General features: G+C 39.1%; 1 protein-coding gene across 4 annotated transcripts in view; it reads right to left on the bottom strand.

Annotated features, from left to right (window-relative positions):
* Window positions 1-12,402, bottom strand: part of myo9ab (myosin IXAb) — a 157,335-nt gene that overhangs the window by 66,223 nt on the left and 78,710 nt on the right. For all 4 annotated transcript variants that reach the window (XM_062993052.1, XM_062993055.1, XM_062993050.1 and 1 more), the window contains exons 3-6: window positions 8,195-8,289; window positions 7,966-8,028; window positions 3,761-3,860; window positions 1,299-1,352 (exon numbers count right to left, since the gene is read on the bottom strand). In XM_062993052.1, coding sequence (XP_062849122.1) covers window positions 1,299-1,352; window positions 3,761-3,860; window positions 7,966-8,028; window positions 8,195-8,289 — 312 coding nt within the window. The remainder of the gene's footprint in view (window positions 1-1,298; window positions 1,353-3,760; window positions 3,861-7,965; window positions 8,029-8,194; window positions 8,290-12,402) is intronic.

A 12,402-nucleotide genomic window follows, 5' to 3' on the forward strand; every position in this document is an offset into this window, starting at 1 on the left:
TCATGGAGGAGTGGAAGAGGATTCCAGTAGCAACCTGTGCAGCTCTGGTGAATTCCATGCCCAGGAGGGTTAAGGCAGTGCTGGATAATAATGGTGGTCACACAAAATATTGACACTTTGGGCACAATTTGGACATGTTGACTGTGGGGTGTACTCACTTATGTTGCCAGCTATTTAGACATTAATGGCTGTGTGTTGAGTTATTTTCAGAGGACAGTAAATCTACACTGCTATACAAGTTGTACACTGACTACTCTAAGTTATATCCAAGTTTTATTTCTATAGTGTTGTCCCATGAAAAGATATAATAAAATATTTGCAGAAATGTGAGGGGTGTACTCACTTTTGTGATACACTGTATATATACACACACAATTTTGTATGTCAGGATTAGGCATGTACACTTGGGATGAATTAGAGCGGAGACTGCGAGCCCGGCCTTCTCGTCCAACATCAGTGTCTGACCTCACAAATGCGCTTCTGGAAGAATGGTAAAAAAAATTCCCATAAACACACTCCTAAACCTTGTAGAAAGCCTTCCCAGATGAGAAGGGTGGGTTAAACCCTATGGATTAAGAATGGGATGTCACTCAAGTTCATACGCGTGTGAAGGCAGACGAGCGAATACTTTTGGAAATATAGTGTAGATTGTTAGACATTGTGAGTACTCACAAACATTGGTCCTAGAACAGATATGTCACAATCCACTGACATCACTGCTATATTCAGTATTAAAGGTTTTTTTTTTTTTTTTTTTCATTTTAAGGCAAAAAAACTCCTTGCAGCAGATTTTTTAAGCTATACCTGCAATGAAGATGATGATGTTATACAGTGACTAATTTTAGCCCATGTTTTTTATGAAATGGGGTTGTTTCTCTGCAAATTATAACAAGTTATAATTGTTTTAACAAGACAACAAGCCCAAACATAATGCCAAAATAACTTTACTTAAACCCTATCAAGTCCATCTCAGGGGAATAAAAGATAATTTCCCAAGAGAAATTGATCAAAATTGAACCACAATGCTACAAATTATTGTAATTTTTGTTTAAACATATCTTTGATTACACGTACAAAATCAAAAGACAAGATGTGTGTGTGTGTGGGAACTAGAAGTAGATAAACGCTCTGGAGGCATGTTCAGCAGCAAAAACAAAAGTGGTTGAGTACTTGTTTCCTCCCACTGTATATACAATGCATGATAAAAGTAGGTGATAAAGAAAATAAGCATGGTGAAGAAGCTTTTTATTCAGTTTAAAAGCACACACAAAGTACATGCACATTGAGACGATACTGACCAGCTCACTCTCATAGTAATTTTCCCAGTGTAGTCTGTGCACTTTCTTTGTCATCTGAAAGTACATAATTAGGATACACAAAATCATATTTTCTTTTTTCATTACGCACACTTGAACATGAATAGGTGTATAGGTGTGTGTGTGTGTGTGTGTGTGTGTGTGTGTGTTTGTTTGTCTGCCGGTCTCTATACATGCATTTATAAAATAAAGATTGAAGTGATAGACACACTGGCACCATTAAACTATTTAAGGTCATTTTACTAAGAAGGAGAAATATAAATATATAAATTGTACTGCAATACTTAGAGCTGTGGTAGCAAAGTGGTTAAGGTACTAGACTAGTAATCAGAAGGTTGCTGGTTAAGAACCATAATTAACAATATTAAAATATTCAAGAATCCAGAATTATCTCTGTGCTCAAAGCACAAGACCGAAAACCAATAATGAGGACCCTGGACTGTTTCAATTGTTAAGCAGCTGATATCTCTGTTTGTCAAAAAATTACAAACATTTGGGGGGAGATTTTGGGAGGAAACCAGATTTTACAGCTATAGCAAATGGTGTCCTCAGTTTTCAAATGAATACAAAATGTTGAATACAAATCTAAAGGTGATGTAACAGTGGTAAACAAGCCCCTGTCCCAACTTATTTTGTTCTTAGAATACAATTTGTAATAAGCATACATTTACAAAATATACTCTTTTTTCAATTAAATAGAGATTTAAAAAAATTGCCTTGGTTTTCACAATCAGCAACTTAGAATTGATTATTACTAAATATGTGAAATGATTTTGAGCCAATCATAATTAACAGGCAAATCCTTATCCAATTATGACGCCCTTTCAGAGCTGCAATGCTAATGTGCGCTAATGCAGGCGTTCAGGTGGTGCAGCGGTAAAAACACGCTTGCACACCAGAGCTGACATCTTGAACTCATGAGTTCAAATCTCAACTCTGCTACTGGCAGGATGGGCGCCTACATGGACAAAGATTGGCTTGTCCATTGAGTTGGATGCCAGAGGGGATAATGAAGATCAGTGTGTTACTCTCCATACAAAAGACTGAGCCACATATGAACTCGTCTCATGCAGGTGAAAAGATGCTGTCACGTACTGAACACATGTCGAATGGGGCGTGTTAGTCATGGCTATCCTTAGTCAGGGGTGGAGATTAGCAGCAGTACAGAGGAAGCAAAATATAATCGGGTAATTGGACATGAATAGGAAAAATAGGGGGAAAAAATCCCAGTGTGCTTATGCTATCTGTGTAGAATATTTTAATGTTTGCATACTATTAAGTAAATCGCTTGCAGTTATTGATTTGAGGGAGAACGTTTTGTATATACACCGATCAGGCATAACATCATGACCACCTTCCTAATATTGTGTTGGTCCCCCTTCGCTCCCCACGTGCATCAAGGAGCGTTGGCTGCCCATGATCCTGTCGCCGGTTTACCACTGTTCCTTCCTTGGACCACTTTCGATAGATACTGACCACTGCAGACTGTGAACAATCCACAAGAGCTGCAGTTTTGAAGATGCTCTGACCCAGTCGTCTAGCCATCACAATTTGGCCCTTGTCAAACTCGTTCAAATCCTCACGCTTACCCATTTTTCCTGCTTCTAACACATCAACTTTGAGGATAAAATGTTCACTTGCTGCCTAATATATCCCACCCACTAACAGGTGCTGTGATGAAGAGATAATCAGTGTTATTCACTTCACCTGTCAGTGGTCATAATGTTATGTCTAGTCGGTGTATTTTGGTATTGTTCATGTAGTTTTAGATGAGAAGACGATGATACATAAACCAAGGTTTAAGTTTCAGCATTGCCATGAGCATGGTTGGGAGCTCTACAGAAACAATTTTAAATATGTGGCCATAGTCGAATGGTACACAGAGAACACGTCATGCTGCAATATCAGTGGGGGAAACGTAACTGGGAAGTGAGAGTGTGTGGCTTTGTATGTTTGTAGCTATTTGTCATGACTGGAAAGGCAGTTAGTTACCCAGCCAGAACGCGACCAGTCACACGCCCCAGCTCACACTTATTCTGCCCCTGTTGTCGACCAAGAGTATTGTCATGGCAACAGAGGCACCCAGCAACAGGGAGCGTCATCCCGTTCTTTGTGTGGGAGGGATTATAGGGCGTGTGCCGTAGCAACAAATATCTGAGAAATAGCTTTTCTTTCTAAAAATAAAAAAGTAATAAAAAAAGATTGAATTCACTCCAAAGTTTACATGTGTGTGTGTGTGTGTGTGTGTGTGTGTGTGTGTAGCCCTAAAGAAGGTAAAAAAAATAAAGAGGAGCACTGTAATATTGCCTATTGTTATTTCCATACAAAAAAAAACTCAAAATTAATTGTTCTCAAATAATAAACAATCACTTTTACACTACATTGAACACTCCTCCATTTATCTTGTCCTGTTCTGCAGTAGAAAAGAAGAGAGAAGGTCCTACCTGATTAAGGTAATGATACTCCTCTGGTTTAAGCAGGTGGAAAGCTTTTCTTTCGTCCTCACTTGCTCCAGCCAAAAGGTAATAAAACACATGGTAGTTCCTGCAGGGGGAAAAATTAAAGAAAAAAAACCAAGATGTGTAAGTAAAAAGTAAAATTACTCAATACAGTTTGGAATGATTTAGAGAAAGTATATGCACAGATATCAACCAACATTTTTCCACTCTGAGAGCTATGTTAGGATTCCATCCTGTTACATTCAGTAAATGTGTACAGAACTTTAGAATTGGAAATGTGCTGATCAACAAACGCAATTTCCAGACAGGTTAGGATGTTTTGTAAAACACAGTAAAAACATTCAATTAAATGTTTATTTAATCGTCAAAAGTACTTTTCACTATTTCCACTGATCATTTTCACTGTAGTTTGTAACAATAAACACATTAAGAATTAAAGGCCTGCAACACACTCTCACACATACTAGTAAAAAGTTTATAGAATACGTTGATGGGCTTTGGCTCATTGTGTTCCAAACTTCAGGAGAGAATTGCCAATCAGTTAAAAAAAACACTTCTCAATGCAAGATGGCAAATAATTTAGGTTTTTCACCATCTACTGTACATAATATTGTGAGAAAATTTGAGGAATCTGGAGAGATCTCAGTATGTGTAGGGCAGGAACGGAAACCACTACTGAAAGTGTATGACTAGCAAACCCACAGACGACACTGCGTGTAAAACCATCACAATACATTTACATTTTCAGCACTTAGCAGACGCTTTTATCCAAAGCGACTAACAGTATTGTGACAGTATTCTGTCTAAGCAATTGAGGGTTAAGGGCCTTGCTTAAGGGCCCAACAGTGACAACCTGGCAGTGGTGTGGCTTGAACCAGTGACCTTTTGATTACTAGTCCAGTACCTTAACCGCTAGGCTACAACTGCCCTGCCACATGGGTTCGGGAGTACTTTAGAAAGCTGTTGTCACTTAACACAGTCTGTCACTGAATAACACAAAGAGAAAGCCAGACATCAATTCCATAAAGACATACCACAGAGTTTTCTGGGCAAGAGCTCATCTCAGATGGACTTAAAGACAGTGGAAATGTTCTGTGGTCAGATGAGTCCATGGTTTAGCTTGTTTTTAGAAAAAGTTTTCTGTGATAAGGATGAAAATGACCATGCAGACTGTTATCAAATCTGAAAAGGCCAACAACCGTCATGGTATGGGGTGCACCAGTGCTTACGACATGAGTCACTTGCTTATGTGTAAAGGTACCAGTGTTTGTTTGTTTGTTTATTTGGATTTAATGTCATGTTTTACACTCTTTGGTTACATTCATGACAGGAAAGGTAGTTACTCATTACACAAGATTCATCAGTTCACAAGGTTATATAGAACACAGTCATTGACGATTTTGTATCTCCAATTCACCTCACTTGCACGTCTTTGGACTGTGGGAGGAAACCGGAGCACCCGGAGGAAACCCATGCAGACATGGGGAGAACATGCAAACTCCACACAGAAAGGACCAGGACCGCCCCACCAGGGGATTGAACCCAGGACTAAAGGTACCATTGATGCAGAGCCATGAAATTTTGATTTTAGAAAGACGTGCAGCCATCAAGGTGACGTTTTTAATATATACACAAATGTTCAAAACGGTAACGTTTTATTTAAAGATTTATCTCATTTAGGGATCATAACAGCAATGATAGTTTTTTAGGGGGGTTAACTATTTAAAACAGATCAGACAATCACAATCAGTATCTGCCATATTGTTCTTAAAACATGCAATCTACAGTTCATCACTTTATATTTTAAATATAATATTGTTTTACAGTTTGTGATTGTAGCTTCTGAGTGGTGCAACAAATAAAAGAAGCTTATTACATACACTTTACATAATGTGGAGTATATGTCGTATAAATAAATCCATCTACAGTTCACCTAACTTAACCTGTAAGCTACGTGTTGTACAAAAGAATGTGTTAGGTTACATTTTGGAGCACACTATCTTTTCGACTGCAATAGATGCATTGCAAGGTTACTGTTTAAGCTTATCTTGTTAAATCATTTAAAAAGCTGGCATGTCAGCTTTAATAAAAAACAGATTTCAAACAGCCTGCCATGACTTTGCATTTAAGCACAATCTGTTAAAAGAAAAATGCATGACACAAAACAGAATTGTACAACCTTTAATCACTGTTAGTTGTAAATGTTATTTGTTAAATACACAGCCAAAAAGCAAATATTAGTTAAAGACTGTGTTTAAATATTGTCTCAACAGGCTAGAATAAAATAATACAATACAGAGATTATGGTGGAATGTCAACAGCTGTGTGTAAAGACATCTGTATATAATTAAGCACTAACAGCAAAGTTTTTACTGACCAACTTCATCATATTTTGTAAATATAAACACATTTTAAATTTCAGGCCTGAAACGCCCTCAAAAAGTTGGAAAAGAAGCATGTTTAGCACTGTGTTTCATCACCTTTCATATTAATGACACTTTTTAATTATTTTTTAAAAAGTTGTTGCAGGTTTGCAAGATAATTTTTGTCCAAGCTTGCTTGATACAAGACTTTCAGTGGTCACCATTTTCCGATTCTTCTCTTCATGATGAAGGCAGGCTAGTCAAGCACTGGCACTCTTTGTCTATGAAGCCATGCTGTTGGAGTCTGTGTAGAATAAAACCTGGCACTGTCCTGCTGAAATAACTATTTCCTCCCAGGGAAAGGACGTCTCCTTGATGGTAGCATATGTCTCTTTTAAAATGTCAATATCAGTGGTACCTTCACATATATGCAAGTACCCCATGTCATGAGCACTGATGCACTCCCAGACCATGACAGATATAAAATTGATGAATGGCAAATTGTAAATTGTTAACAGGTTTGGGGACCATGATTTGGGAATAAACGAAAGCTCAGTCAGTACAAGCAATAATGGGTTGTGGCTCAAGATTTCATGTCAAACTTCATAAGAGAACATTTCTCAATGCAAGGTTGCAAATAGGTCTATCACCATCTACTGTACTCAATATTGTAAAAAGATTCAGGGAATCATGAGAGATCTCAGTCTGTGTTGGACAAAGCTGGAAACTACTGCTGAATGTTCTTGACCACTGAACCCTCAGATGGCAGTGCATAAACACCATCATGACACTGTAAAAATATATAGCCACATGGGCTTGGAGGTACTTCAGAAAACTGTTGTCACTCAAAACAGTCTGCCACTGCATTTTTACATGAAGAGAAAGCAAGATGTAAATTCTATACAAAAAACACAGCCAAGTTCTCTAGGCCTGAGCTCTTGTAAAACTACAACAATTATTGTCCTCAGTTCCCAAACTAGTGTTAATAATAGAAAAGGTGATGGCACACAGTATTAAACATGTTTCTGTTCCAACTTTTTAATAGATGCCAGATCTTCATTTACAGTTAAATACAAAACCACGAATTCATGCTGTGTGTGATATTAATGATGCATGAAGCTTAGCAACTTATAATGAATGTGAAACTTGAGACCGTCACAGTACTGCAGGTTTTATCAGGCAAAATAAACCAAGTGAATGTAAGTTTTCCTTCTTTATACTGCACTCAGTATATAATGTATGCTGCATACTGGTCGCTACAGTATTAAGCAGTACAGTATTGTGTATGCAACAAAAACATTTTTGAGTATTTATTTATGCATTTTTTTTTACCCCCCTTTTCACAACAATTGTATCATGGTATATTCGCCTGACACACGCTCCTACCAATGTGTGCGTAGTTCACCAATCCCTTCTTATTTTCCCATACTTTGGTGGATTTGCGCATGAGGTCGGCTTCGCGTACAGAGAGCCACGCCCGATCTCTGTGCTCCTCCACTTTCTGTAGAGGCGCCCTGGGAAATCAAGCCAATTGTGCCTGCTAGAGGGCTCCCAGCTGGCCTGTATAAGAGCCGAGACTCGAACTCGGGAGCTCAAAATCTCAGTGTGGTGTGATATCAAATTATTCTGCTGTGCCACCTGGGCGCCCTGTGTACTGGAAATTTTGGCCAGAGTGAGAGCATCTTTCGCATTCTGAAAAAAAATAATAAATTTGGTGGCATAATGTATACTCTATACTGATTTAAGGCCCCATCAGTACGCAAGCAGTATGTAATAAGTAGTATGTAAGAAATACTGAAGAAAAGTGAAAAAGCGAGGTCATCTTACCTCTCGTTGTACTCCTGATAAACCAATCGAGATTTCTCTAGTAGATACTTTTCAACGTAGGCCCTAAAACAGACATAAATATCATATACATTACAAATCAACTAATGAATACAGTAGTACACAAAAATAGGCACTTTAAAGTGTGGAAAGAGTGAAGCAGAAGTGGCAGAAGAAGAAAGGCAACAAATAAAAGTAGAAACATGAGGACAGTGGCCGTGTGCTTGCTTACCCTCTCACTGTGCCGTTCTCTTGATAGTTCACTTGGATAAATTTGCCAAAGCGACTGGAGTTGTTGTTGTGGGCTGTTTTAGCATTTCCAAATGCCTGTGAACAAAAACACATTTAGAAAACAGGTCAATCAAAACATCAAAAAAGAAGCAAAGAAAAGTGAAGTGAGTGGGGATTTATGCATCATAAACACTGGAAAAGTACAGTGTGTGTAGTGAAAGTGTGTGTGTGGGTCAGGAACTCTTTGGCCTGTATAGATAATGTGGCCAGAGATCGGAAGTGCTTGCAGACAGGAATGTGTTTACTGACCACAGAGTTCACTGATCTGAGAAAATTATGCTCCGGCATTCAAGCTACAGCATGTAACCACAGACATTCAAACAATCATATACACTTCAAAAAATTAGGTTTGTAAACCTTTAATTGTGCATTCACATGATCAGCGGCAAAACTGTGCTGACTGTAACATTGTTTCCTATGGAGCGAGGTGGTACCATTTGCTGTGACCCTGCGCTACCTTAAACTCTACTTTTCCCGATTTTTTTGAACAAAATGAAATTGAAGACAAATTATGACAAAGTTTCCTTTTATTATTTCTCTTTAAAAAATAAAATACTGTATTTGTGCTTATCTTTTATTTATCTAAATAATGAATGCCCTTATATTTCTGAGGTAGGTACAAACTATGCCAAATAATGCTTATTGTGTAAAAAAAAACTGAAATAAAATTTTAAAACAAATCCAACATTATATAAATAAATGAATAATACAAATAAATTAAGTATTCTCACATAAATACATTTGGCTGGAAAAATCCCCTACCTGGCAACTTTGTGAAGTGCCGTCAACCAGGCAAGGTGAATAGTGCCAGTGCTCTCTGCTGTTTAAAGTGAATATTGATTCATCTTGAATAACCGATTCGAATCGATGCACATGTGCACAGATTTTTAACTGTCTTGTGGTGCATCGTTACATCCCTAGTTTTTACCACTTGTCACTGCTCTTAGAGTTTCATCTGCTGCTGACCTTTTCAAACTGGCGCCTATGAGACAAACTTTATACTACATAGACAGAAGTGAAGCACAGACATAGCAAACCAAAACTGATTCTCATGTTTTACAGAACTCTGAACTGTTGTGGTCTACTTTCATTAGCACAATGACATTGTGAGAAAAATATGGCATGGAGACTAGTGAGCCGTAATATATAGAGAACTGGTTTGCATTACAGATAGCAAGTTTCCTAATCCCAGCATGTAAATAAACTGTCAAGATGGTCAGTCAATATCGTCAATATTGTATATTATTTCAAGCTCAGACCTGCCAACCTTGAAAGAATTTTATGAGTACAACCCCCCGGGGCTCAACCCAATGTTTTAGTTTGTTTGTTTGTTTATTAGGATTTTAACATCATGTTTTACACTTTTGGTTACATTAATAACAGGAACAGTAGTTACTCATTACACAAGATTCATCAGTTCACACAAGGTTATATCAAACACAGTCATTGGACGCAGACACGGGGAGAACATGCAAACTCCACACAGAAAGGACCCGGACCACCCCGCATTTTGTTTTTAGTAACCAAGCTGAAGATCCTTTCACAGTCTGCGCTACTGTGAAAAATCACACAGACCCCGAGCATAACTATGGGGGGATTACCATTTGAACAACATATTTTACATCATTGATAAAATCTGATAAAAACCTCAGGAACAGTTTGTAGCGTCTTTCTCGCAATTGGTTATTGGCGACTTTCAGAAAGTCGCCAACTTTCTGCAGAGTCAATCACTACAGACCTCCAAACTTCATGTGGCCTTCAGATTTGCTCAAGAACAGTGTGTAGAGAGCTTCATGGAATGGGTTTCCATGGCCGAGCAGCTGCACCCAAGCCTTACATCACCAAGCGCAATGCAAAGCGTCGGATGCAGTGGTGTAAAGCACACCGCCACTGGATTCTAGAGCAGTGGAGACGTGTTCTCTGGAGTGACGAATCACGCTTCTCCGTCTGGCAATCTGATAGACGAGTCTGGGTTTGGCGGTTGCCAGGAGAACGGTACTTGTCTGACTGCATTGTGCCAAGTATAAAGTGTGGTGGAGGGGGGATTATGGTTTGGGGTTGTTTATCAGGAGTTGGGCTCTGCCCCTTAGTTCCAGTGAAAGGAACTCAGCTTCAGCATACCAAGAGATTTTGGACAATTTCATGCTCCCAACTGTGTGGGAACAGTTTGGGGATGGCCCCTTCCTGTTCCAACATGACTGAGCACCAGTGCACAAAGCAAGATCCATAAAGACATGGATGAGCGAGTTTGGTGTGGAAGAACTTGACTGAGTCCAGACCTCAACCCGATAGAACACCTTTGGGATGAATTAGAGCGGAGACTGTGAGCCAGGCCTTCTCGTCCAACATCAGTGTCTGACCTCACAAATGCACTTCTGGAAGAGTGGTCAAAAATTCCCATAAACACACTCCTAAACCTTGTGAAAAGCCTTTCCAGAAGAGTTGAAGCTGTTTTAGCTGCAAATGGTGGGCCGACATCATATTAAACCCTATGGATTAAGAATGGGAGTCACTCAAGTTCATATGCGTGTGAAGGCAGACGAGCGAATACTTTTGGCAATATAGTGTAGATTCTATCATTCTTCTCAAGTGCTGTTCTTATATTTTGTTCTTTAAAAGGCCTTTTTTTCAGAAATTAAGGATTGTTTTCATTTTGGCTTGGTTAAAGATACAGTATTTGTCACAGTCTTTGGTATTGCTAGAAATTGCCGTTCCTGTGAGTATTTAATACATTCAGTCAGTATGTATTTAATAGAAACAGGTATACTGCAGATATCACAGAGTGGGGAATACCTCCCCATTACAAGATATTAATACGTTAATCCTGTATGTCCAATGCGGCATCTGGTACAGATTCGTTTCTCTGATTGTGTTTTAGTTGGTGTACAATGTCAGGGCATATTTCATGAAGTTTATTTTCACTTTGTGCGTTCCATTCTATTTGCCACATATTTTAATGTAAAGAGATATTAGTGGTTTGGCATCTGATGGGGAAAGTTTACAGTCTGTTGTTTGTTCTCCTGCTGTGCTTCTTGCTAATATGTCTGCCTTTTTATTACCAACAATACCGCAGTGTCTTTTAATCCAGTAAATTTTTTTTTTTTTTTTTTTTTACTGCATGTACACTAATCAGCCATAACATTAAAACCACCTCCTTGTTTCTACACCCACTGTCCATTTTATCAGCTCCACTTACCATATAGAAGCACTTTGTAGTTCTACAATTACTGAATGTAGTCCATCTGTTTCTCTGCATGCTTTGTTAGCCCCCTTTCATGCTGTTCTTCAATGGTCAGGACCCCCACAGGACCACTACAGAGCAGGTATTATTTAGGTGGTGGAGCTCTCCACAGATGTGCAGTGAGGTTTAAATTTGGGTTTTGGCTTGGCCTATTCAGAGACTTGTCCAGTGTTGTTTTGACTGTATGCTTCAGTTTGTTGTGGTGTTTAATGTTCTAATCTAAGTTTGTGTTTTGTGTGCATGTTTCGCCACAGGAATGATGTAGCCAGTTGTTTTTTTTGCCATACATAGTGCTTACTGTTCTGCCCAAAGAATTAAATTTTCCTCATAATGCCAACGTTGTTTAAATACTGTCCTCATTGGCTTCTGGCAATTACGACCTCTGCTGGCTAATTGATGGCGCCTGCACAGAAATGAGAAAAGAGTGCTGTCAGGGTGTGTCTCTCCGTACACAACGCTGAGTTGCACTGCACTCGTCAAGGTGTAGGTGATAAGATACATACGGCATGCTGGCCATGTGTCGGAGGGGGCGTAGGTTAGCTTCGTTCTCCTCAATCAGAGCAGTAATTGGCATTGGTGAAGAGGAAGGATCATTCTCAGCACTGCAGTGACACTGACATGGTGGTGGTGTGTTAGTGTGTGTTGTGCTGGTATGAGTGGATGAGACACAGCAGTGCTGCTGGAGTTTTTAAACACCGTGTCCACTCACTGTCCACTCTATTAGACACTCCTACCTAGTTGGTCCACCTTGTAGATATAAAGTCAGAGACGATCGCTCTTCTATTGCTGCTGTTTGAGTTGGTCATCTTCTAGACCTTCATCAGTGGTCACAGGATGCTGCCCACGGGGCGCTGTTGGCTGGATATTTTTGGTTGGTGGACTATTCTCAGTCCAGCAGGGACAGTGAG

This window comes from Trichomycterus rosablanca, chromosome 1 (genome assembly GCF_030014385.1).
Source record: "Trichomycterus rosablanca isolate fTriRos1 chromosome 1, fTriRos1.hap1, whole genome shotgun sequence".
NCBI lineage: Eukaryota > Metazoa > Chordata > Actinopteri > Siluriformes > Trichomycteridae > Trichomycterus > Trichomycterus rosablanca.